The sequence below is a fragment of the Cyprinus carpio genome, chromosome A17 (genome assembly GCF_018340385.1).
Source record: "Cyprinus carpio isolate SPL01 chromosome A17, ASM1834038v1, whole genome shotgun sequence".
NCBI classification, from domain to species: Eukaryota; Metazoa; Chordata; class Actinopteri; order Cypriniformes; family Cyprinidae; genus Cyprinus; species Cyprinus carpio.
Genome location: NC_056588.1, coordinates 15,258,587 through 15,286,320, shown reverse-complemented (window position 1 = coordinate 15,286,320; position 27,734 = coordinate 15,258,587). Strand labels below are relative to the sequence as shown.

Below are 27,734 nucleotides of genomic sequence, written 5' to 3'. Positions count from 1 at the left end.
TGGGTGCTTACAGCAGTTTACTGTTACACATAATATTGTTTGCATACAAATCACAAGAAACTAAAGAGACACAAATATACGAGAATAGAAATGCTGCCGAACATAAAAACTAATTTACAGCAAAATTTCATTGTTTAAATGTGTCTGTAACTCTCATGTGATAACAGTATAGGCCTACATATGATTTGAAGTTAAATGGTAATTTCTAAGTAAAGTAAAGTAAGTAAAATTTGTAAGTTTAGTACATTTTTTAATCAATCTCAGGCTGTCTTCAGCATGCAATATGACAAAGCAGCAGTTTAAACAATTCCATAATTTTCATCTTTTATGTAAATGTTGTCATTATACAGAAGCCTTAGCTACTCTAAGATGCTTTTAAAGACTTCCATTCCACCCCTTGTACATTATAAAAGTTGTATTAAAAATAAAGAAATATCTTTTAAGCTAAATCTAAATCAGACATGTTTGCAAAAGGCACATATTGAATATAAAATTACAGCAAAATGTAGTCCTGATCTACTTAAATTTTATCCAGGGAGAAAAACATACTATGATTTATCTGTTATGTAGTGCTAAAATAAAAGATTATTACACTGCACCATTAATTTCATTAGGTTTTTGTTAAGTTAAACATGCACAGACCATAAGCAATGAGCGTCGTTGAATATTTAGCTCCTCCTCTCAGGTGTAATCCAATCCAGTGTCCTGTCACAGGTAAAACCGGCCCCAATTTCTCAGTATATCCAAAAAAGCGAGAAAAGCCAACAAAACCCGTTCTCATACAGGCAATTCTAACGCAGCCCTCATCCCATCCTGAAAACGTTGCTCCATACAAGAAGAAGAAGGATCGGATTTACAGTCCCAACTAGAAAGTCCAGTTCGACCATAAGAGATGTCACAGGAGCATGATAAGTAAGTTCACCACTGTAGGTCCATAGTATACCGAGAGATGGTCAACAGAAAAGGATCCAATGACTGAAATATCATGCACTATTTACTGCTTAATCTTGGTTTATTTGCTGGAACTGACATAGATTAGCTTCTTTAGTCTGACTTGTCTCAGTAATTCTGGGAAATAGTATCTTATCACGAGCAGTCGGACTGACAGCCGAGAGCCGATTCCGCTACACAGTTGTGCTGTCTGGGCTCTTCAGTTCACCTGTCATGTTCAGACCTGCTACGGTCACAGGTGTATCTGCACCTGCTGCGGGAGTTACTAGCGCCGCGATCTATTTGTCAGACTTGCTTGCTATTCGGTTTGTTTGTTTCATTTTTGCGTGCACATTTTCCTCATTTGGAGTGAAATCACATTTGAGTCTAAAGGGGAAACTTGTGAAAGCTTGACATTTTGTTAGCATTTATTTTAAGGAAATTCTTCTTGTAGGTACAACTGGAAATAACATCTGGGTTTTTGGAAAGGTAATAATTGACTAAATATACTGGCTGAAATCTTCAGGTTTTTAGATAGTAAAAGATCCTGTAATGGCAGTAGGTGTACGATTATTTTATGGATTAGTATGTTAGGATTTATCAAGTGAAATGTTGTTAATGTTTTGAAAGAAGAGTTTATTGCTTTCTAGACTTGGCAATTCCTTCTCAGGAACAGTGTTTAAGCTTTTTGTATATTAAATAAAACAAACAAAAACAACCTTCACCTACCTTTAAAAGTTTGGGTTTCCTTTCCTTCTCATAACAGAATCGCCTCTACTTTAAATCAAGAAAGTATACACCCAAAATATTTCCTCATGCAAACAGAACTTTGTTGACAACCATCACTACAGTGTAAGCAACATGAGACCTTGTATCTGTGAATCCTGAAGAGAAAACTAAAACTCTCCTTAGTTAGTGTTTGGAGTATGGCGGATGTGGCCACAAATGCCATAATTAGAAATTTTGTGCTTGGTTGCCTCTTTTGTTTTAGAAGTGGGGTTGCGTGTCCACAAGGTTTATTGTCCCAGAATAACGGATCTATCAGGTTGCAAAGCTAAAATCAAACAGGGAGAAAGAATGGCACAATTAGTTATCAAATTACTTATAATCCATTTGCGTTAACTAACCTAGATGCAAAGTTTTGTCATAGCAACACATTATAGATTCATTCCTTTATTTAAAGGCTAGAGTGTTATGTGATCTAAGAGACTAAAAAGACCAATGACCATCAGGATGAAGCCTATCCTGAATAAATTTGAAAATGCATGTCCTAAGTTTATACTTAAAAACTTGATCATCTTTTTTTTAAGTCACATTTACGTGATGGCTAAGTTCTCTACCAGACTTAACCTCGCCCTGCTTACGCAACCCAAGTTAAAAGGTTTAAAAGTTGAAGAAAAAAAAACTCTACCTTGTCCTTATTTCATTGTCAGATATTTCAACACATTAATACATTTAATTAGCACTGAATCAGAGTATATTCAATATTCTGTAAGCCACCTTTGTCTACATAATAGATGAGGGTACTCATAAGAATGACATAATGATGACGAAAATGCACAGAGGCCATAACCAGTTTTCTTAATGAACTTTGTCACAGTCTGAGAAAAGTCACTAGATCTCCTTCTGACACTTTACTGGAAGAGCCAGTGAAACATGTTGTCAAACAGGAAGCTGCAGTCTGCACAGAGATTTGTTGTTTGGGCTGGTTTTGTCACAGATCCTGAGATAAATAAGGCCTTTTGTCAACTTTGACACCAGCAATAATGCCAAAACATCTTCAGATTGTTGATGCTCAACATCCATCATTTTGTTCCTTATGACTCTGTGTGTTTACAAATCACACAGCCTGTCTGCTTCTCCCTGAAGATGAATTGAGCTGTTGTTCTAGTACTGATGGCTCTTTCTGAACTTTTCCTCACAGTAAGCGGGCAGTGCTTGTGCTACAGAATGATCCGGCTTACAGCCAACGGCGGCCTTTTACAAGTGAGGATGAGGCCTGGAAGTCATTCCTGGAGAACCCCCTCACAGCCGCCACCAAGGCCATGATGAGCATCAATGGAGATGAGGACAGTGCCGCAGCTCTGGGTTTACTTTACGAATACTACAAGGTACAACTAGTAGAGACTGACATCACTGATAATAATAATAAATTGTAATGTACTTTTTGCAAACACAAAATACACATTATATATTAACAAAATAAAATTCAATAATACACCAAACACAGTAAAAGTCTAAATATCATATTAAATGTTATGTGTGTGTTTAGTCGTTTTAATTAAAAAATAAGTTAAAATAAAATAATTTTAATTAAAAAAGTTAAATAATCTTTAAACAGACAAATGAAAACATTATAGAATAATCCTTTCAAAGGGGATGAAAGGAGGAACTTTAGACAACAACAACAAAACTCTAACATTATTTATTGCTTATGATTATTATTTGAGTACAAAATAACAAATAATTTATTAAATGATATATGACATCCTTTTACAACATAAAATGTCACCTAGTATGTTAAATATATTCATAGACAGATATAATGGGTAAAGCTAATGCTATTGGATGTGGTCAGACTTACATAGAGTTTGTTTACTTTCCCCAGGTGCCGCGGGAAAAGAGAACAATATCCCAGCCAAAGGCTGACGTCCTGGGCTCTGATGTGGATCCCAACAAAAGGTGAAGCTCTCATCAAAGATGCAATAGTGAATGCCGTTTTTCCCATACTGAGAAGATGAGACCCTACTTTATGTTATTCGTTGCTATGGCTCAAATCAGCTTGCTGAAAATATGAAAATATTCAACAACGATTTATGTGATCAATTTGTCGGCTCTGTTTGCCAAACGTGCAGGAGTTACGTCAGTGACATCACTGTCAAAAAGTGCTTGAAGCTGTTCGAAGCATGAGAGCACTTTTTATTAAATGCTTCAAATATCATGCACATAGACTTTCAGGTTGCCGTGCTGCCACGTGAGCGTGCTTGAGTTATCTAATGCGTTTGAGAGGGTTTCTCCCGAGCACAGATATATATTTTTAACTATATTCTGTATAGGATTAAATATTATTATCTGTGCTAGGATTAAATATTATACTTATTATAGACTAAACTTATTAAAGATTATACTAAAGATTATATGCATACGGATGCACATGCACGTCAACCAGAAGCTGCACAACAGAAAGGAAGGCTGTAATTCAGTTTTATTTAAACATTTCTTACTATATGTTCCATTTGTGTTACAAAATTTCTACATTTAATTTAAATCCTGCATACAAAGCAAATAATTTGTATATTAATATCTGTAAAAAGTTATGCTTAATGTGTTTACTCATTAACATTTAGTATGAAGCTTCTTTATACATATATATATATATATGTGTGTGTGTGTGTGTGTGTGTGTGTGTGTGAGTGTGTGTGTGTATTTATGTATATGTTGTATTGTTTATAATTCATTTTTCTCAATGCGTAGCATGACATATATTGATAGGTTTATATATGTTTCAATAGCCTTGAATTTTGCACATTCTTTGTGAAGGAGAACAATATTTGTTGCAGTTAAATTTATATATTCTATATTCTCAGTTGTTTGTAGGTCATTGAAAATATATTTTAAACATTTTATATTTTATATCTTGTTATTCACATTTTCATTTGCATTCACAACAGAAACTTGATGGTCCCTCTCCAAGAGCCTTTGGCAGAGAACCGAATCCAGGTTCTGAAAGGAGTAAATATCGTTCTTCCAGGGAACCAGCACACCCAGGACAAGAGAGGCCTTTTCACCTCACCCGATACTACGGTGACAGTGTCCATTGCGCCTGCGCCAAACTACCCAGTGAAAACCGAGGGTCCATCACATGGATTCTCCGTCACAGTCCCCAATCCCCACTGCTCAGAACCAGACAGTCACACAGTGGTATTTGACCCTCAGCTCCCCCACAACCAGTTTAGTCCGAACACACAGCCACGCACCCCAGACTCGAACACACACACACACACACACACAAGTTCTCACACACACACACACACACACACACACACACACACACACACACACACACACACACACACACACACACACACACACATCTCCTGTCTCCCACCCTCAGACAATACTTCATTTACCTGGTGACTCTAAAGACATTGTTGTATTGAGCCCCCTCCCTATTTTTATTTGAACATGCCAAAATAGCAGCTAGCATGTCATTATGCCATTGTCTCTCTTACACAATAAAGTGCTGTATTTTCCTCTCACATAATAGCCAGGGCCTTTTCTCTCTCTCACTCTCTCTTTTGCCCGCTCTCATTCCCGCTCCCTCTCTCTACCTGCTTTTTTTTCTGGAGGGAGGGTTTCCTTAGAAATGATAGTTCCACAAAAACCTTGCACACACAGGGAGAGCTGTTTTTTTTTTTTTTTTCTTTTGCTTAGCAATCAGCTTTCTCCCACTGACTGAATGTGTGGTGATGTGGTGCTTGTTTGCGCTAATGCCAGGCCCTCTTGCCCCTCTTTTGTGCGGTACAGGTGTTCGCGTTCTCAAGGGATCTTCAGTTAGGCCTGGGTCCCATCCCACAGGAGGACTATGCCACTTTTGACACAGTGTCAGGGTAAGTGAGTGCTTGCTGCCAGAAACATAACCTCAGAGAAAAACTTCCATTTAAGAGTTAGCAGATTCTATCAGCTGAGTGTGTACAAATAGCTTGAATAGGGTCACTGGTGCATCATTCTGACAGGTGCTCATGGCCCATGGGTAAATAAATGAACGTCAGCCTACAACAAATACGACAAGCTGCCTCTTCCCTGTAATAGCAAACATGGAAATTGTCATGGGTGTATTTGGTCTGATGGTGCAAATATGTATTAAGTGGTGACCCCTTTCTTGTGTTTGGTTAACAGTAATAATTATGAATACACATTAGAAGCCTCCAAGTCTCTCAGACAGAAATCTGCTGATGGCACAATGACATACCTCAACAAGAACCAGTTCTATCCCATCACCCTCAGGGAAACCAACAATGGCAAACTGCTGCATGGCCCCATCTGTAAAGTCAGGGTAAGAGGAGCATGGAAAAAAATATTTATTTATTTATACATATATATATATATATATATATATATATATATATATATAACAAGCTTTATATATATATATATATATATTAGGGCTGGGTTTTGACACAAATTTCACAATTCGATTCGATTCTCATTCACAAGCTTTCCATTCAATTCGATTACCGATTCAGTTCGATTATTTTGGATATATATCAGGTACAGTACCTGCCAAATTTTCTCAACTTCAATTCGTATTTTTAAGTCGTACTCTTTCTTTTAACTTACCTTCAGATGTTTAGTCATGACTCTTGTTTATTTTGTGTTGAAACTGGTATTAATGTGGAGGATATGATTAGGTCACGTGCGCCTTCGGTTGAACTGAGGCGCAACAGCGATCTGTCACTCCAGATTAAACAGCGCCAAAACAGCATTTATTGTTTGAATACTGCAATACAGTGGACATAAATTGAAACCTGAGGCTTTGTTTCATATTAAAAGCACCAAAGCACAATGCTTATTGCGATTTATTGGATGGGAAGTGCCCTTCACTGTTCCGTCCATTAACTGAAAACAGGCTATACGATTCTTTGTTCTGTAAAAAAGAGAATCCATTAATATCGAGATATCGCAATTTTTTTTTACCAGCCCTAATATATATATGTTTATATATATATTATTATTATTTTATTTTTTTGCACCAAACTGCTTTGGACACTTCATCCACACATTATAACATAACAAAGATTTATGTAATACATTTATTTACACATTGTACTTTGCAATCACTAAAAGTAATTAACCCCACAAATTAACCTCCCAAAAAAAAGGGAAATTAATGTGGCTTACTGCAAAATTACTATAGATTTAAGTGTGTAAATACCTTTTGGACCACTAAATGTATGAGTAGCCTACTTGTTTGAGAGTGTGTGTTCATTAATGTAAACCAGTAACACCATGTTGTTTTTCAGAGTGTTGTGATGGTAGTGTTTGGAGAGGAGAAAACCAGAGATGACCAACTCAAGCACTGGAAATACTGGCACTCAAGACAGCACACGGCCAAGCAGAGATGCATTGATATTGGTGAGAAGTCTTTGTCTTGGGAGATCAGTACACCCTTGATCTCACTGATCTCACTCTCCAAGGGATAGTTCACCCAAAAATTAAAATTCTGTCAACATTTACTCAACCTTCAATGTTGTTCCAAACCTGTCTGAGTTTCTTTCTTATGTTGAACATATATTTTTTCATTTTTGGGTGAACTATCCTTTAATGTCACAATATTATATTAGTAAAGTACAACATAAAAAAGCCTTGATTAATTAATTAATTAGTTCTAGTCTATGATAGTCACTTCTGCCTGTGTTATCGATTTCAAATTATGATACAACCAAAATATTCCATTCCCCATTTATCCATACTCTTACATAATGTAAATAATCCACTTGTCTGTCTACACTCATTAATCAAGCCTCTCTTGTTGTCTCCCTCAGCGGACTACAAAGAAAGTTTCAATTCCATCAGCAATATTGAAGAGATTTCATATAATGCCATTTCATTTACATGGGACATCAGCGAGGAAGCAAAGGTAAAGACATTTTGAGGCACTTCCAATGTTTGCTTAGTTTTAGTGAAAAAAATCAATCAATAAAAAACATTATTACTGCTTTATTTGATTTGCCTCTTGACATCTGTTAAAGAAAATAATAAGAGATCATAGAAAAATGACTTTCTGTTGATTTATTAAAAGCTTACAGGTGAATAATAGACATGAACTTTTCAGAAAAAAGCATGACTAACATGAACATTTACACTAAAAATAGACCCTACATAAAAAAGGGTTTGTTCAGGCAACACAAACATTGTGTTGTATCCCAAGAACCATAAGTTGTCATTAAGAAAGATCCTAAGAAAGTGTGAAGAAAGGGCTTTCTGAGATTATTTTTAGTTTAGTTCCTTGAGCTGGACATTGATGTTTTCCAACATTGTCTAATACCTTTAGTTTAGTTTTTCAGATGTAGATACTGGACTGATGTAGATCATTTTTGTTCACTGAGATTAGTAGTCTGACTTTGAAATGTCTGTGAATGCTGAAATGACTAGTTCATTAGGCCTGATGGTTTAAGAGGAGACGCACCCAACAATGGCATCAAGAATGAGGAAACACTGATGGGGGAGCAGTGAGCACCGACTGCTAATGGAATCCAGTTTGACGAGTGTGTCGTCGAGACTAGTCAGGTTAAACCTATCACAAAGTGACAAACAGACTTTGGTTAAAATCCTCTGCCTCAGTCTGATTAGTTTTGATTTTTCTGCTGTTTTCTAAGTTGAAGCATCTGTCACTAGTCTTTGCACGTACAGTTGTGTATTCATGTAATTATAGTTCTCCAATTCGTCCCACTAAAGTAAACGATCCAAAGTTTAAAAATTGAAATGGGGTATTTTGCAGTGAGCAGTGTTGTCCTATAACCAGGATGCAGATCATAAGATAGGCCTGGCGCTGTAGGATACTCATCCGTGTGCACAATCTCCTGTGTGCCGACTGTTTGCGGTGTTACATGTGGGCGTGGATCGGATTCTGTCTGCTTGGGAGGGACAGATTGAGAGAAACAGAAAGTGGAGAGAGAAAGGGCAAGACCCTGAGAGATTTGGTGAAGGACGGTTGGAATGGATTTGTGGCGCTCCCTAGCGGGCTTTTTGAGAAATGACAAGCATTGAGTGAATGCTTGTGCAAATATTTGATTAGTTGAAAGTCCATTTGTTTGTAATACTTATCATTTTGTCTCAGGCCTTTTGTTAATAATCCATTATTACATAAGATGCTGTATTGTCATTGAATACAGGTAAAGTAAATTTTTGCTTTGGTAGGAATAAACAGATGCTGAACAAAAGTTGTACATACTGTATACACAACCATTCATAATTTTGAATTCTTTTTTAAGAATTAAATTTCTTAGTTTTAATCTTGCGGTGCTCGGCCAATCACAATGCACTGGGTCAGTTGGCCAATCAGAGCAGACTGCGCTTGTCAGAAGGAGGGACTTTGTAGAAAATGATGTGTTTGAGAGAGGCGGGACATAGAGGACCTACAATAATGTACAGTATTTGAAAAATAAAGTGTTTTTTTTTTGTACATTAAAGCATGTCAACATATTCTGTTACACCAAATACACAATATAATGATATTTAAAAAAGCATCATATGACCCCTTTAAGCAGAAGTCTAAAGAACATTATGTGCTGTGATTCTTTTCTGTTTCCAAAAGGGGGCGACATACAAAACAGATAATGGCATTACAGTCGAGATGGTCCTCACTGCAGAACACAGGATCCAGGGGGCGTGGTTAGATCCAGATCCAACTCCTCCCACCATACATATACCTAATCCTACCCGTCTCCACCCCCTGATCCCTAAACCTACCCATCCCCACCCCTAAACCTACCAATCTCCACCTCCTAGATGTGGATCCAACCACGCCCCCTGGATCTTGTGTTCTGCAGTGAGGGGCTACTGGTCACAGTCTGATGTTTCTGTTCACCTCTCACAAACCTTTCACCTCATGCATTTACAGAAAACAGAATTCATAAGTTCAAAACAAGCAATGCTATCAACACAGTTAATGAAGTTTAAGACTAAAAAAGGTCAAGCAAAAATACGCTTTGAGCACTCTGAGGTTTTCTCTTGCTTTTTCTTTCAATTCACTGCACTTAATTTTTTTATTTTGTGAAATATTTTTGAAAAATAATATTTTTAAATATAATATTTTTGACCAGTCAGAATTTTCAGTGCATTTATTTTTCCTTTCTTTTTTTTTCTTTACGCATCTGAAGTAATATAAGTTGAAGTGAGAATGACAATACTCTTTATTTCCAAGGATCACTTTGTAACAAATGACAGCTGCATGGCATTTAATTGTTCCCTCTCTTTCCTCCTTAGATCTTCATCTCAGTGAACTGTCTGAGCACAGACTTCTCCTCTCAAAAGGGAGTGAAAGGCCTACCACTCAACCTACAGATCGACACCTACAGCTACAATAACCGCAGTAATAAACCTATCCACCGTGCTTACTGCCAGATTAAGGTCTTCTGCGACAAGGGTGCAGAGCGCAAGATCCGTGATGAGGAGAGGAAACAGTCCCGTAGGAGGGGCAAATGCACTGACAGCACTCCTTTGGGAAACTGTACGCACAGTTTTTTTGTTTGTTTGTTATTTTTTTTTTGACGTGTAAATTTTAACTGACGTGATGGTGCTTCATAGTATAAACGTGTGACTTGAGCTCCAGTAAGACTTGTTTTCACTCTATCCTTGTCCTGTTTTCCCCAGTTGGCCCAGATGTCAAGGTTCCCCTTCTGCACAAGCGCAGCGACATCACAATCTTCAAGACAATGACGGAATTCGAGACGCAGCCTGTTCTTTTCATCCCCGATATTCATTTCTCCACCTTCCAGCGTCATGTGAGTAGCCAACACTGTGTGCAAAACTTTTTTAATAATTTTAAAATATCATTTAAAAAAGTTTCTGAGTTTCAAATGACCTCTTTGAGACAGTTGGGTTCAATAAGGGCAGTGCAAAGCCTAAAAAGGGTATAATATTTACAGCTTTATAACATTTCCATCACTGTTAGACTTATGAAACTCAAATATACTGTGCACTACAAGTATACAGCTGCTAGACATGTGGATTACGCAGTGTGTGTTATGACACATTACATGTGAGCACTGGTGATAAGATACGAAGATAAGAGAATGTATGATAATGTATTTTTGCAGCATGTGAGCATATAATCATAGTTTAGGTTGATTTTGACCTCAGTAACTCTCCAGTTTCTGGGTTACTCCTGCCCGGCACTGAACTTGGCAACCATTGCATTAGCAATCCAGAATCTGTTAGGCTTTAAATCATACAATTATAATATATTAAATTCTGATATCATTTATTAATAAATTCTATTATACATTTATTATGATTTTTTTTTTTTTTTTACATCAAATGAAGAAAAATGATTAAATATCAACCTGATATGTTTTTTGTATTAAAACCTATTACACATATATAATGCCCTTAGGAGTGTTAAAAAAATCTGTTTAAGATTATGATTTGTGGTCTCTTGCAAAAAGTCTTAATTATCTACATGTCAGTGCCACTATGACGAAGCCTCCTAACTAACAGAATCATTTCAGTTCCATGTTATCACCACATGTAAGTGGCTGTGCATAAAAGCATATTGACATCATCATTTCAGTGCTCTTTATTGCATGTGTGAGTGCAGACTGCTGAAACATTTCACAGAAACAGCAGATTGTCGTTGGGTCACGGTGACCAGAATGATGCAGTCAGCTGGAAGGAATATAGTCATTTCTCACAGTTATGAAAGCCATTTATTGCATGGGATTGGCTGTTATCAGAGGTTTCTTGGCAAGGGATCACATCGTAAGCCCACGCACGGTTTCTTAACAAATCAAAACATGCATAATTTACCCTGCCAGCTTTGTTCAGCGTACCATTCACCAGTTACTATTCAGCATGTTTTTAAATCAGATTTTTAAACCATTTCAGTTTCTTGGCAGAACCCTTCCTGTAACTTCACCATTCACCTTTGGCTCAAAAACCTTGTCACCCATATGGCTAAAATCACATGAATCCTCATTCTGTAGGAGAGCAAATGTTAGACAGTGTCCTTAAACATGACCTTTGATCATCAGTAGTTGTGTGACCTTGAAACCCAGAGTATATCTAGATCCAAAAATAAACCCTCTGGCTATTTACTCTTCACTAAAATCACACAAAAATAACAAGAAAAGTAAACTTTGACATACTTTTCTAGTGTCACACAAACAAAGCAGGTTCAGCAAGCAATTATTGTTTCATCTCAAACTGATTTTTGTGGCAAACAAAATGAAGCTAAAGATCAGCTGAATGTTTAATTGTCATCCTACATTAAAATCCATCAAGTAAAATTAAAATGTAATGTTTTTAATGCATTTTCAGTGTGAGCTTTATGTCAAAGTACGTAAATAGTCTGTATTCAATATAATAAATAAAGTCTCAGAAAAAATACAGAAAAAAATAATATTGTGAAATATTATTATAATTTAAAACAGCTGTTTTTTTTAGGAATTTCTAAAGAACAGCATTTATTGACCTTTTTTTGTAAAAACTTTAAAACTACATTTAATTTTATACAGTATATAACTGAGGCCCTGTTTCTCTATGCACCATACTGTAAATGATTTGGGAGGTCAAAACTAAACATTTTATGTTGACTTGCTGCTTTGAAAAATTGCAGTTTGCATCAGACTGTGTGAACTGAAAGCCTTTTAACACTGGCAATTTAGTAGAAATCAACTAAAATGTTTTAGTGCAACATGCATGGGGCCCTTGGCCTGAAAGAGAGCCCTGGTTTATGCCTCCTTATTCTTCTTCTTTTAATTGTTCTATGTGTGTATGTCTTTTCTCATTACAGCCTTTCTCTCCTGAGGACTCAGAGGAGGGGTGAGTTTCTTTGTACTCATTTATGTTAGCAATGCTTGTTTAAGAAGGGGGAGGTATTAAATTGTGCATTATTAGAGCAAATGGCCTTTAGCTTTGCCCTGAAGCCCTGCTCTCTGTATAGTGTTTCCAGGAAATGTGCAGGTGCTGTTTGTGTCATGGGTAATAATGTACTTGCTAGCGCCTTCTTTTTCTATAGGGATGGAGGTTTTCTCAGAACTACAGTACACTCATCTGCTGCATCTTTCTCTTCTTCTCCTCTCTCTTCCTTCTTTTCCTCATATTCAGCTCAGCTATGAAGAGATTACCTTATTCCGAGGAGGAGTTTGGATCAGCTCCCAATAAGCTAGCAAGGATGGATGAGCCCAAAAAAGGTGTGTTTTAACTGGAACTGGGTGGTATATCATTTGTTTTGTCCCTGCTGTTGATAAGACAGATTTTGGGGGGGCATTTTTATCTTTATGTTTATTTCAGTATTGTTGGCACTATAGTTTCAGCACTGTTATGGTGCAATGCCATTTGGTTGCTTGTAAGTAACCACACACAAAAACATCCTAATTCAAAACACATTTGCTCTGTTCCAAAACCTAGTGAGCTGCCTATTGAGGATACCTCATAAGATGTTGTTTTTGAGCAACTCTAAGGCAATATGACATGTCTCCTTCTTGGAAAAGGCAATCCCATAATGCATTGCAGTAGGCTCAGTGAAAAACAAAATCAAGATGGCAGGCTTTCTGAGAGAAATGTTGGTTTTAAAAATATGCTGCATTCAAGCCATATCGTAATTACAATAAATATGTGACAACACGTGGCGTTTATGTTCTCAAACTAGGAATTATGTGTTTCTGTAGCAACAGTATCAATGGCAAAATGAATTTGAAGCAGTCAGGTGGTACAACAGTCACATGGTACAAGTCAGAGCTTTGTAAGTTGTAATTACAAGTTCTACTAAGTTCTACTAGGACTATGCTTTTTACAAGTCAGAAACTCGTAATTACACTAATTCCAATGTGATGTGAACAGTACTGAAAAGAATCTATAAAAAAGTATAATTCAGAATATTTTATAGAAGAGTAAAAAATCAATAATAATAATAATTTAATTGCTGTAAAACTAAATAATAAATTAAATGTTTTAATTTAGATTACTATTATTATATATTAATATTAACATTAATAATAAATATTTTAAAATATAAAAATATTGTTTTATTGTATTTAATTTGTATTATTTTACCCAGTATTTGTGTGTGCTGTCATTTTTTGTTTCTTAGAGTGTTAATTACCTTAGCAACATGCAATTATCAAACTTTATTGAAATCAGTTGTAGTTCTAGCTCTCTGTTATTATTATTATCAATAATAATAGTAAAAATATAATAATAAAAATAATAATATATATTTAAAATAAAAAACATTGTTCTTGATTCAAATTATTTTACCCAGTATTTTTGTGTGCTACAGTATGTCATTAATTTTATGTTTACCATAATGTTATGTAGCTTAGTGACATACTAATGCTCATATCAAACTTTTTTTTTTTTATTATTATTAATTGCATGTGCGGGGCACTATTTATGTGACATGCGGATTCGCTCTACCCAGTGTTCCAGATCGTTCACTTATGAGGTTCCATGATGTTATGCTGCCTTAGAAGGCAGTTGCCTATGTGGGTAGTAGGCAGTGATTCAGCTGACTAGGTTTTGGAACAAAGCTATTGTTTGTACCAAGATAGGTCCTAATTATAGACTATGTCTCAATATTTCAGTGGCAATCACTGCTTCTTAGATCACTTCAACAAAGGATGCAGAACCAAACATCGGTGGGATTTAGTAAATAAAGAACGGAAATTTGCAGGCTGCTAGCCCTCCCAACATGATGCCTTGTCTCTCTGTGGTTATCCTCTGCTTGTTTATCTGTTGAATAGCAGTCACGGTCAACGATGTGTGGGTGGGTGTCTGTTTGTGTGGATTTAACCAAACCTCTTGTCAAAGGCAACACATCGGCTTTGGAATAGGATAGAATGTGTGTAATCTGTGTACTCTGGACTGTCCACATAACTGAACCTCCCTTGCTGTAGCTCAGTGTTCCCAGTAATGGCTTGGGATGCTGCCCAGTCCTTCTGGGGTTTTTGGGTGAATGGGGAGGAGGGACGGCACCAGTGTTTATACACAAGAATAGCAACCCCAACTACAGGGAACAGCATGTGAGACACAAGGTTTTTAAAGGCATGCATTAGAAGAGCATATCAAATCATCTGCCACATGAAAGACTTGGCAGATGATTTGGACCCTACTTTCTAGTGTATTTTGGTTTGCAAGTTTGACCTCAGTTTCAAGAAAACTAGGCTTGCAGTTTGTGCATGAGAGACCATAGCTGACCACATTTGTCTCCCTTTGCAGTTTTGCTGTATGTACGTAAGGAGTCAGAGGAAGTGTTTGATGCTCTCATGCTGAAAACTCCCACTCTAAAAGGCCTGGTGGAAGCGGTGAGTTCACTTCTCTTTCCCCAAATGTCCACATTCAATCTTATTAGTGCAGTTCGTATAGGGTTAGGAATCAGTGAACACACATTCCCATTATGCATTGCAGTGAGCTTCGTCTAAAAAATAAATCCAATATATTAGACGTTAAAAAGTATCCATAAAATAGTGTAAATGTAATTAAATGTAAATTATTATGGTATTAGATTAACAACATGCTAACATCAAACTCTATTGAAATGAATTGCATCGCCTAAAGCATTCTCATAATGCATTGTAATAAATAAATCCAAGAAAAATATTCACAAAATTGTGTAATTAAAAAAATATATTTGAACAACAATAATAATAATAATAATTATTATAATAAAATCAAGATGCTAAAATAATAATAATAATTCAGATTTTTTTTTTAAAATATTTATGCTATTTGCATTTTTAAGCTTAATAGACTTTCACATTGTTTGCTCATGTCTGACATCAAACTCTATTGAAATCAGTTGCAAACCATAAAACATTCCCATAATGCATTGTGATGAGCTCTGTAAAAAAGAAATCCAATACAATGGATGTCAAAAAGTATCCCTACATTACTGTCATTAAAAATATACTTTAGTTAAAATGATAATAAATTAAAATGCTAAAATATTATAACAATATAAAAACTTTATTCAAATATTTGTTTGTGCTTTGTATATTTATGATTATTAGACTATTGTACTGTTAGCTTAGCAACATGCTAACTCAAACCTCCAAATCACCTAGAACTGATTTCACTTTTTGAAACAATAATTCTTTTGCCTGATGGTAAAACTAATAGCAGTGGGCTTTGTTCAGGCAAGAACCACTTAAATCTAATTTAACTAATAGAGTTTCTCTGCCTTTGGTGAAGGGTTATTTAAGGACATGGTCACAGAAATGTTCTAAACTTTATAACAGTATAATTTTGTTTAGTAATGCATCGTTTGCACCACACAAACAGACAATAACACATGAACACTCTCTCCAAAAAAGCTTCCACCCAAACATTATACATCCCATCCAAACCCACAGCTACATTTCTAATGCAGCACAGCACCTCCCAGAGAAATTCAGGAAAAGAAAGAACCCAGGGCCAGAGAAATGCACTAACATGTGGTCAGTGCAGAAAAGTCCCTGAATTTAGTGAGTTACATAGCAGGAGATCAACTGTCAACAGATTGTCTGCATTAAAACATTGCAGGAGGGCACAATGAGAATCTCGCTGGCTCACAAACGCATCCAAATAATCATAAAAGTTGGCAAGGGCTATAGTGGTTCCTGTGACAGGTATAAGAGAAAGTGTGGGCTAGGAAAACATTAGGCTGAACCACTCATATCCCAAAATAAGATGAACTTTGATACTAGTTGGCTTGAAAACTTACTTAGGTCTACAAATTTTCCATTTAATCCTTACATAGTGTTGCATTACTCACACTGAATTACTACTTTAAATGGATAGTTCACTCAAAAATGAAAATGTTGTCACATTTACTCACCATTTGTGGAACATAAAAGAAGATACTTTGATAAATGTCTTAAAATTGCTGTTAAAAATAGCTTCTTTGAATTATACCTTTAAGCAAGGGACCAGTCTGTGCTTTTCGTGATGGATTTGTTTTATTGTGACCACCTTGTATTGAGTAACAGTGTTTCTTTCGGCCATTCTAAAAGTGTAATTATATAAGTGTACTTGCAAAGAAATACACACTCTCATAATTATTGTGCTTAGTTAATGATCCACTGCTGTCCGTACTGCTATAATTAACAATAACATGTTAATAGACTTAACTTCCTGCTAATGGATTTGCTCTCCACCAGATTTCAGAGAAATATGATGTCCCTCTTGAGAAGATGGGAAAGGTCTGCAAGCAATGCAAGAAAGGGTAAGACTTTTTCTTTAAAAATGTATTTAAACAATCGATCACAATCAATCACACTAACATTTGCAATAAATAACAATAAAAAATTAATTAAAAATAATTTAAAATTATATAATATATATAATATATTAATTTTACTTATTTATATTTTAGATTATTTATTATTTATTTCTTTTAACAATTATAACTAATTAATTTATTTGAAGGCAATCTGTACTGTTGGTTGGGGAGAGATCAAAAATGTAAAAATAATTTAAAAAATATTTGCAAAATATTCTTGCAAATAAAATCATTATTATTTTTTTTGTTTTTAATATATTTTGTAAATCATTTTACTAAATTAACATGTTAAATTGACAGCCCTAATTTAACCATGTGCTTTGATCACTGAAGAAAGTCAGGGGTAAAACTAAACCATAGTGTGCCACAATTTCAGGATCTTGGTAAACATGGACGATAACATCATCAAGCACTACTCCAACGAGGACACCTTCCAGATCAAGATTGAGGAAATGGGAGGAATGTTTAAGCTCACACTGACAGAGATTTGAAGATCCTACAGACTGGTTTACACAAGTCTTTCTGCTCTATTAGGATACATCAGATCCCTCAGCAACTCACTGTCATCTTTTAGTGTAGTCTAATGCACAGTTTTCAGGTGATCTAACACAGTATATGAGCCTTAAGTACTTTGTGAAATTAGAGTGAAATAATGTAGAATATCTCTCTCAAGTGTCTCTGCCAAATACCTTGAAGGTTTTGAGCCATATTTTCTATTGTACCCGAGTCTTTTTTTTTTATTGCTTCTCAATTGTTTTGTGATGCTGAAAGAGGTCATAATAACAATTTACTATTAGTTTTCCTCTTTAAAGTCATAGCACTGGAGATGCTAATCTCTAAAAGGGATGAATGAATAGGATGAAGTGAAATGGGTTTGGGGAATCCGCAATGCTTCACTGTATTGATATTAATATCCCTGAGCAGTATTTAGTGAGTACAGTATATTATCCCATGCTTAGCAACTCTATGAGGTGCAGTATCACAAGCACTGTGGGTACAGTATGTGTGTGCATTATATAGGAACAACAAACTTTTTTCCCAACAAAAATTCAACATGGTCTTTTTACCAATTTTCAGCCTCAGACTTTCCTCAAAGTCTGTCATTCCTAATATGAACAAATAAGGTCCATACAAATAAGGCCCTCTGATGAATCCTTCAGAAGGTATTTTCAAAATGTGATCCATAGAGAATCGGCATAAACTTTTTTTTCATTCTACCAAAATAACACTACAGATTTATAAGTACATTATTCTGTATTGTTAGCAAATAAACTGTGATTTTGTTGAATTTGCGAGCAGTGCTGATGTAATTCATGATCACCAAAGTTCCAATACAATATCAGTTTCATATCAAAATCAGCCAAAAATACAGAGGAAGTGCATGCAAGTATCTTTGAAGTCCATCAAACAAATAGTGTTACATATTGCTTATTTGGTTACCTAGTAACCATTATATGATGCCCTATAAATCGCTGTAATTTTTATTGTACTGACCTCAGTGCACATGCTGAAACTATAATTCATATTTCACTTCTGATTATGCATTCCCCTTTTTAAAAAATGTTAACTCTGATTAAATGTACAGCTTTTGATTCATTTTGAACATTTTTCTAAATGTAACTGATACACTTTTGTATATATTTATTGACATACTGGGATGGGACTTTTTTATAACTATAAAGTTTTCTGTACTATTTTAAATTTTTAAACTGAATCATGATCTATTTATGTGAATGGGAATATTTTTAGTCTGTTTTTAATGTCTAATTTGGTTTTAATATGCATATTTAAGTGTTCTTATACACAAAAATATTATTTTCCTTTACTTCTTAACTGTTAGTCAGACATGTTTCCTTTTTGTATCAGATGCACATCTTAAGCTCCAATAAAAGCCACTTGGGCCCTTGTGTTTTATTTGGCTGTCTGTGTGTCCCGTGGTTTTCAGCTAGCTGTATCCAAAGGAGTTGTCATGGAAACAGGCTGTTCTCCAATAGCTCATCTGTCTGGTGGACAGGAAGTGGGCAGCTAAATGGAGAGTGTCTCAAATCAGCAGTGGCCTCAAATACCCCCTCAGCCTCAGTTCCCCTCTTTTACATGCTAAGTTCTGGAGGGGCAAGTGAGAGAAAAAAAAGAGTTAATCTTCATTATGAGCCTCCTCTTGACACAAGAAACCTGGTTAGATTTTACCGGGCAAGTTTAGTGTCACAACAATGCAATGAGCCATCTGCTTTGTGTTTTACAACTCCATCTTTCTACCACTATTTTTCATGAACCACTTCAGTACTTATACTATTGACTTCACTAACTTTATAGTTGAATTCTTATCATTTTCAGCAGCCATTACTCCAGTCTTCAGAGTAACATTGTCCTTCAGAAATCACTCTAATATGCTGATTTGGTGCTCATGAAACATTTCTTCTTCTTATCAATGTTGAAAATAAGCTGTTTAATATTTTTTGTGGAAAAACGTCATCCTTAAAGCATTGACAGTGTTAAATGAATCAATAAAGATATATATATATATATATATATATATATATATATATATATATATATATATATATATATATATATTATAAATTTGTTGTCGTAATAGATGACATTATATGTGACGAACTATAGGCTACTGTAGCTTTAAGAGAAAAAGTAATTACTTTGTTTTCGACCCATGGGAAGTTTGACACACTTAAAATGTTAAAATATAGGTCAGGAGGGGAATTAAGTAGCGTGTTCTTCCTGTGTGTGTCTGCACGCACGCACACAAAAACCCTCATTATGTTGTTTGCTAACATTCTTGTCCTAATCCATTTCCATTCAAGTGGGTAAAATACTGAAAGGCCAGAAAAAAACAACAACAACAAAAAACCTGCAGTGACAGAGATCCCGGTTCCTTTGCCTAATAACGTTTTTTTTTCTTTTTCATTCACCCTCTTCATGTCAGTGGTTACCCTTAACTTGAAACTAGACATTCTAGCTCTAAACACCTTGCTTTGAGCTATGTATGGCTGAAAATTGCCAAAAAAAAAAACAAACCACAAAAACAGCATGTGGAGAAACAATATAGACCCATCCTGGCCTTATCCGCAGATGTGACTGTTTAGGCCCCGAGGACTGTGCAGTGGCTCTGAGTCAGCACACTCTTAATGGATTACCTCAAAACTCAGCACAGACACACCCTTGACTCGCTCTGACAGGGCAACAGTCTTTCATTACTACTACTGCAGAACACCTTTTTAAAACACTGTTAAAACACACACATTGACCTATATACCTAAAACACATAAACACATAGAAAATAAATGTTGGGTTATTTATAATTCACTACGAAAGTTGAAGTACTACTGTATGCCATGCTCTGATTTGGTCTCCCCTACTTGGCCATCAGCCTGCTCTAAACTGACAGAAGCCTCAACTGGGCCTGACTATATATGGCCCATAGCAAAATACTAAATCAGTTAATATTAATGAATTGAATTCAATATACACCATGTTCAAAAATTTGGTTTTATTTATTTATTTATCAAAAGAAATTAATACTTTTATTCAGCAAGGATGCATGAAATTGATCAAAAGTGACAGTTGTCATAGTAGTCATGTGATTTCCATTTCAAATAAATGCTGTTCTTTTGAACTTTTACTATTCATCAAAAATAAATAATTATTAGTTTCCACTGAAATATTAAACAGCATAACTGTTTTTAACATTGATAATAAAAATAAATGTTTCTTGAGCACCAAGTCAATATATTAGAGTGATTTCTGAAGGATCGTGTCACTCTGAAGACTTCAGATTTGCCAATACAATAATAAATCACATAATACCTTATATTTGAATAGAAATCTGTTATTTTAAATTGTAATAATATTCATATTATTCGAGTTTTTACTGTATTTTTAATCAAATAAATGCAGCCTTGGTGAGCATAAGAAATATCTTTCAAAAATATTTAAAAAATCATACCGATTCCAAATTTTTGAACAATAGTTTTTATTTATGTGTATTAACACAATATAACAGCTTTGTATCATTCACATCTTGAATGCTTTATTTAAAACAAATGCAGTAAATTAAGCTGAATATAAAATGTAGAACCCTTAGCTTTTTTCATTAATCAGATGGTGTGCAATGACTGCTAGGTAAAGATACTGTATATGTGCACTTGTTCCCTATGCCCTACACATATATATGCTCATTGGGATTTGGAATCTCACTAAAGATGGTAGGTCTTTTTGGGATTTGGAAGGTAGCCCCAAGTAGGACTTCCCCCCCGTTGACATGTTAACTCGTTTCATAATTCCAAGAAAAAATTTTATAGGTCGTTTGCACATGACGTCACTGCTGTGGCGCAAAATGCAGCTGGAGGGCAGGAAGTGATTTTTCTCCATAAAAATCACTAGGAGAAACTCAAAATGGCTATGTTTTGCACTGTTTATGGATGCTCAAATCGGTCAAACCGAGAAAAAACAAAGAGTTTTTATCGTGTAACAAAAGTTGTTTCTCATACGGGGGGGAATTTCAAGGAATTGACTGAAAAATGTAGGAAAAAATTGTTTGAAAACCTTCATCTTCTCTTCGGTTGGGAGGAGCCGAGTCAGCTAATTTAATGCTTGTGTGTGCAGTGACCAGTTTGTCAGAGGTAAGTTATAACTTAAATATGCTATGTTAATGTTTATATAAAGTTAGCTTTTCCGTACTTCGTGAAGTTAAAGTGATAGTTGTTTTTTTTTTTTTTTGGGGGGGGGGGGAGTTTTTACTCTTGTAACTTAATAAAAACATGTAACATTAACAAAGCTAACTACAAAGTCTTTGCAGGGGCAGATTTACTCCTACTGTGTTGTTCCCTTTAGGCTGCCCTAGTGCTTTAAATGATGTTGAGTCTGTAGACTGGGCTCCTACACCTCGGTTATCAAAAATGTAGGCCCACGCCAGAAGCATCGCGTAAACGAACAGAGAGGTCGATCAACATAGACACGCAGAAGCTGCAGAGGCCTTGCTGGATCTCCGTGAGTCAGCTGAGGACACATAGCAAGAGGACAACACAGAGATGTTACCTGATCAACAAGGTAAAGTAATTGTATTAATAAGTTTTGCCAGTATTTGTAAAAAACACAATATACTCTCAAAAAAAAAAACACATAAAAACTTAAAAAAAATCACACAAAATATAAAAAAAAATATCTGTACACACACCTATATATAAAAAATGTATTATTTTATATAAAAATATGAATCTGCAGATTAAATTCAATTCAGGTTTAATTGTATAGTGCTTTTCACGATACAAATTGTTGCAAAGCAACTTTACAGAAAATTAAGTTTCTACAATATATTTAGTAGTAGCTTATCAGTGGTGACTCAGTTAATGTATATGGCAGAAATGTTTTTTGATAGATTGTTTATTGAAGACGCAGGACAACCAGCTAGCAGTGCATTGCAATATTCCAGTCTAGAGGTCATGAACGCATGAACTAGCTTTTCTGCATCAGAAACAGGTAACTTGTTTCATAGCTTGGCAATGTTTCTAAGATAGAAGAATGCTGTTTTTGTAACATGGGAAATATGATTTTCAAAAGACATATTGCTGTCTAATATAACACCCAGATTTTTGACTGTAGAGGAGGTAACAGAACATCCGTCTAGTTGCAATGTGTAAGACAAGAGATTCTGTGTACTGTTTTTTGGTCCAGTAAGTAATATCTCTGTCTTATCTGAATTTAATAGGAGAAAATTATTGGTCCTCCAATCTTTAACTTTTTTTAAAAAAAATGATCTCTTAGATAATTTAGAAGTTTCAGCTATATAGTTGAGTATCATCAGCATAACAGTGGAAACTAATCCCATATTTTCTAATAATATTACCAAGTGGCAACATGTATATTGAAAATAGCAGAGGACCTAGGACTAGTGCTTAAACGGATCGTAGTTGATTCGTGATCCGTACGGACCAAGCCCCACGGTTCAGCACGCATGTGATCCGCGGATTAATAGCAAAGTTTAACCATAATAGAGTATAATTTTATCATTTGTTCGTATTTACACAAGCAAGCGGATTTTGAAAAACAATTCCAGAGAGAAAAGGCGAAAGGGAGCTTGATTCATTACTCGCGCGCTGTTCTATACGCGTTCACATACGTTTCAGACGGCGCACGAACATCGAACTGAATCCTCTGAACAGATACATACACACAAAATTATGACAAAATACCCATCTCGACAATCATTCAGGTAAACGCAGTCAGTTATGTCTCAAGCAAATGAAAACAGCTGAGGAAGAAATCGGATGTGATGTGTATCATCATTATATCGGATCCGTGCTTCAGGTCTTGAAGGGACAGCGGCCTATAAATACTGCTGCTGTCATTAATGATCATCAAACAACAAAACAGCAGTGATAAAAATCTATATTTAATTTATACAGTGAACACTATGCAGTTATTTTCCCTAATTATTAAATTTCTCTATTTGAATACTACCAACCTTATTTTATTTGTAACATATTCTGTTGTATTTATATGCTTGTAATTTGTGTATTTGTTCTTATTTTTACTGGCTGTTCTCTTGTCTCTTTAATCATGTTTAAACTTTCTTAGTTAATCTAGTATTTGCTGTGGTATCAAAAAAGTAAATAGAATAAATGGACAGCAAGTTAAATAGAAATATTTTTCTTTTTTTGCTGATCCGATCTGTGGGTCAAAAACCGTAATGTGATCCGAACCGTGAGATTTGTCAGCCGTTGAACCACTACCTAAGACAGGTCCTTGTGGCACTCCATATTTTACTGGTGATAAATGAGATGACTCCCTGTTTAAATAAACAAAGTGGTAGCAATCGGACAGGATCTAAACCATCTTAAAGCCTGCCCTTGAATACCTGTATAGTTTTGTAATCGATCTATGAGTATGTCATCATGATCTATAGTGTCGAACGCAGCACTAAGATCAATTAAAAATATAAATGAGATGCAGCCTTGGTCTGACACAAGAGGCAAGTCATTTGTAATTTTAACAAGTGGAGATTCTGTGCTATGATGGGGCCTGAAACCCAACTGAAATTCTTCATAGAGGTCATTTTTTTTGCAGGAAGGAGCACAATTGAGCAGACACAATTTTAGACATAAACGGAAGATTTGAAATGGGTCTGTAATTTGACAGTTCATTAGGATCTAGTTGTGGTTTCTTAATGAGGCTTAATAACCGCCAGCTTGAATGGTTTTGGGACGTAACCTAAAGATAACGAATTTAGTGGGTACAGGATCTAAAAAACATGTTGGTTTAGATGTAGTGATAAGTTTATTTAGCTCTTCCTGTCCTATAGTTGTAAAGCACAGCAGTTTTACTTTGGGTGCAATGAATGAAGCTGAAGTATTAGATGCTGTAGAATCTACATTTATTATTGTATTTCTGATGTTATCTATTTTATGAGTGAAGAAATTCATAAAGTCATTACTATTAAACTGTGAGGGGATATTTAGATCGGGTGGCATCTGGTTATTTGTTAATCTAGCCACTGTGCTAAATAAAAACCTTGGATTGTTTCGGTTATTTTCTATGAGTTTCCAGATGATTTGGAACAGATAACTAAACTTTGTTTAAACGTTGTACTAAGTAGTAGAAATAGACAACTATTCATGTCATTATTGATATGGATTGTAATTTGAATAACTAATCCCTCTCCCTACTGCTATATATTTTATGCAGATGCAGAATGCCAGACAGACCTAACCATGGATGGCATTGAGAGGATGAAAGATGTTCTCAAACACACCACAACACCACACTGGGTGATCTTAGAACTAAAGCACTTGACATCCAATTCAGCCAAGAGTCTTTTCAGAAGAACGAAGACTTGACAAAGTTTTACACTGGACTCCCTAACTTTTTGGTTTTAATGCAGATTTTTCAGCTGTGTGAGCCTTATATCACCTGTGGATATTTGTCTGTGCTTTCTAAATTTGAACAGTTAATTGTAATTTTGATGAGATTGAGACTAAACCTTCCTCTGAAAGATTTGGCTTTCATGTTCAATGTCTCTTACTCCACTGTTTCCAGAATTTGGCACAAGTTAATTGGCATACTTCATGAGAGATTGGAGTTTTTAATTGAGTGGCCAGAGTGACATGTACTTCAAGCCACAATGCCAGTGCCATTCAGGCAAGCGTTTGGATGTAGAGTTTTGAATATAAATGTCATGATTTGAAATGGTCATTAAATGAATAAACTTTGGATGTTAATGATAAATGATATATAATACTTTGGTAGACTACATGATAGCATAACAGTACACTGTTTTTAGTGAATTTTGTATATAACCTAAGGGCTAAATTCAATCAAAAGCTACTGTGGTGTCATGTAAAGTTCCCCACAAACAAATAAATACCAAATTAGCTGTAATAAGTTGGGTTAGTTGATGAAGGACAATTGATCTAGCCTCAGTGGACAAATATATATAGCAGAACAGTGCTCTGCCATGTGCCACAGTAGCTTTTTTTGAATTTACCTTCAGACATATTAAATTCAATATAATTTACAAAGTGCACACTGTTTTAGTTCTTATAAGTAACCACCAATACTTTTTTGTTGTAGAATTTAATCTTTTTTTTATTTAATCTCCTCAGCAAACATCTGCTTGCCAACAAAGATACATTCATGTTATTCAGTGTTTTTCTTTTGCAAAATATGACTGAATCAAGTGCCTGAGCTGATGTAAGGTAGTGTCCTTTAATAATATTACATGTCAATATGTTGTTTTGTAACTTTCTGTCCCAACACTTCAGGAAGTATACAGTTTCTGAAAAAAATCTCAACTCTGGCAATCACATCATCCCAAAAGCCCATGTCAGGTATAATCCTTTCCAAAAAAAAAAATGTCATTAGAGTTCCACAGTAGAAAATTGCACAATGTGAAGCTGTGCCTGGACTTGGTAGTAGTAAGCATGGCTCCAGTCCAGTGTTATCTCATCCCCATCTTTGATAAAACAGAATCCCTTGTCTCCAGCACACAGGCGCAGGTTAACTTTGTCTTGCTTGCAGTGTGGGCACTAAAATTCACAGTAAATGTTCACAGTGTTAACAGTTATTTACTATTATCCACAGATGCTGTCATTTCCCAGAGTAGAGTAGGATACAAAACAGTACTATGTAAAGTACATGTATACACCTTTTGTACATGTGCTGGCATCAGTCACTTGCACTTTTCCATTGTGCAGGAGGCTGTATCTCGCATCTTAACACCAGTTTCAATGGAAAAAAGAACTGCCTCTACACGAGAACAGGATTCTGACAATCTGAAAAATAATAGAATAGAATTTCTTAATTAACCACAAATGGCTGATACATTAAGATATAATAATATATTAAGACTTTATAGGGATGCACTGAAATGAAAAATAAAAAAAAATTAAAATTTTGTATGCACCTGACAGAAAAATGAAAGGGGTCATATTATGCAATTTAAAATTTTCCTTTCTCTTTGGAGTGTTACAAGCTCTTGGTGAATAAAAAAGATCTGTGAAGTTGCAAAGACTAAAGTCTCAAACCCAAAGAGATATTCTTTATAAAAGTTAAGACTCGTCCACGCCACCCTGAAACGGCTCGTTCTAACATGCCCCCACATCTCTACGTCAGTATGTGGAAAGATTTGCATAACGCCACCCAGATGTTCACGCAAAGAAAGAAGGCGTACCTTTTACTCTTGTTGTAGTATTGTTGTTGTCGCCACTGCTGCCATGTCGTATAGACGCGGTGTGTTTCACTGTGAAAGCAAAACTACTTTGTTTGGCCTTCCAAAAGAGGACAATATGCGCTTCGTCATGCCTGGAGCTGATCTGTGCTGTTCGCTGAGGAAATATATCAACGTTGCACTGTGGATCGCTGAGTTTATAATGGGTTTTATGTTTATGTCTCGTCGCTCCGGCCGGACAAGGCATCACAATATGTTAAGAGGCGTAACATTTCCATCACACGCTTGAGGCATTCGGCCAATCACAACACGCTGGATAGCTGGCCAATCACAGCACACCTTGCTTTTCAAAGCGATGATTCTTGTAAAAATCGACATGTTTCAGAAGGCGGGGCATAGAGGAGAAACAATATGTGGAAAATAATGTTTTTTTAACCTTAAACCGCATAAACACCTTTCATTACACCAAATACACAAAATAATGTTCTTTTTAGCAGCACCATATGACCCCTTTAAACTGCTTTGTAATAATTATTTTATTAAATAATATAAAGTAATTTTGTAAGACTTTTTAACTTAACTCAATAATTTTAATGACACTGATTTTAAAAAAACACAAGCCAATAAAATGACCACACCATTACTGAAAGTAACCCAATAAAATTGGACAGAAAATATATTGATATTAAATATCATTGTATTATTTTTATGCAACAAAATCATATATAACTTTTATGGGACCAATTATCCAAATTATATATATAGTCACTCACTCACTTATGTAGATTGGGGGCGCATTCTCTCCAAAAACAAACGTAACGTTGCGTCTTCAGCGGTCTGGAGGAAATGACGACTGCTATGTTAATTATTACATCCATCAACAAAACACCTCAATCACTAAGGAGACATTCTTGTCTACATCCGCTCCTGCGGTGAAACATTGGTGGACTGATGACAGCTCACTCAGGGCGGGTCTAAGGTAAGACGCCAGTCCAGTCTGTGCTGAAACGCTACTGTCAAACAAACTATCGTGGGAGGGGCCTGTTTTTGTGACGTCACACAGGATTAAAGAGTTGAACAGATTAAAAAAACACACTGGGTGGATTTTTATAATTTTAAGGTGGTTGTGTACACACACTGCCA

General features: G+C 35.5%; 1 protein-coding gene and 1 long non-coding RNA gene across 2 annotated transcripts; both read left to right on the top strand.

The window, feature by feature from the left end:
* Positions 1 to 737: 737 nt before the first annotated feature.
* LOC109107553 (grainyhead-like protein 1 homolog) lies at positions 738 to 18,826 on the top strand. The gene is made up of 15 exons (XM_042774670.1): positions 738 to 912; positions 2,855 to 3,041; positions 3,539 to 3,612; positions 4,602 to 4,946; positions 5,448 to 5,540; positions 5,830 to 5,986; positions 6,954 to 7,065; positions 7,476 to 7,570; positions 9,919 to 10,162; positions 10,306 to 10,436; positions 12,446 to 12,474; positions 12,760 to 12,845; positions 14,872 to 14,957; positions 16,791 to 16,855; positions 17,289 to 18,826. Exons 1-15 carry the CDS (start codon positions 893 to 895, stop codon positions 17,401 to 17,403), a joined length of 1,839 nt encoding a protein of 612 aa, XP_042630604.1. The 5' UTR covers positions 738 to 892; the 3' UTR covers positions 17,404 to 18,826.
* A 2,446-nt stretch (positions 18,827 to 21,272) lies between these two features.
* LOC122148258 lies at positions 21,273 to 26,337 on the top strand. Its single transcript, XR_006162206.1, has 3 exons — positions 21,273 to 21,549; positions 21,761 to 21,976; positions 24,611 to 26,337. It is a non-coding gene; the product is annotated as an uncharacterized LOC122148258 (long non-coding RNA).
* The last annotated feature ends 1,397 nt before the right edge of the window (positions 26,338 to 27,734 follow it).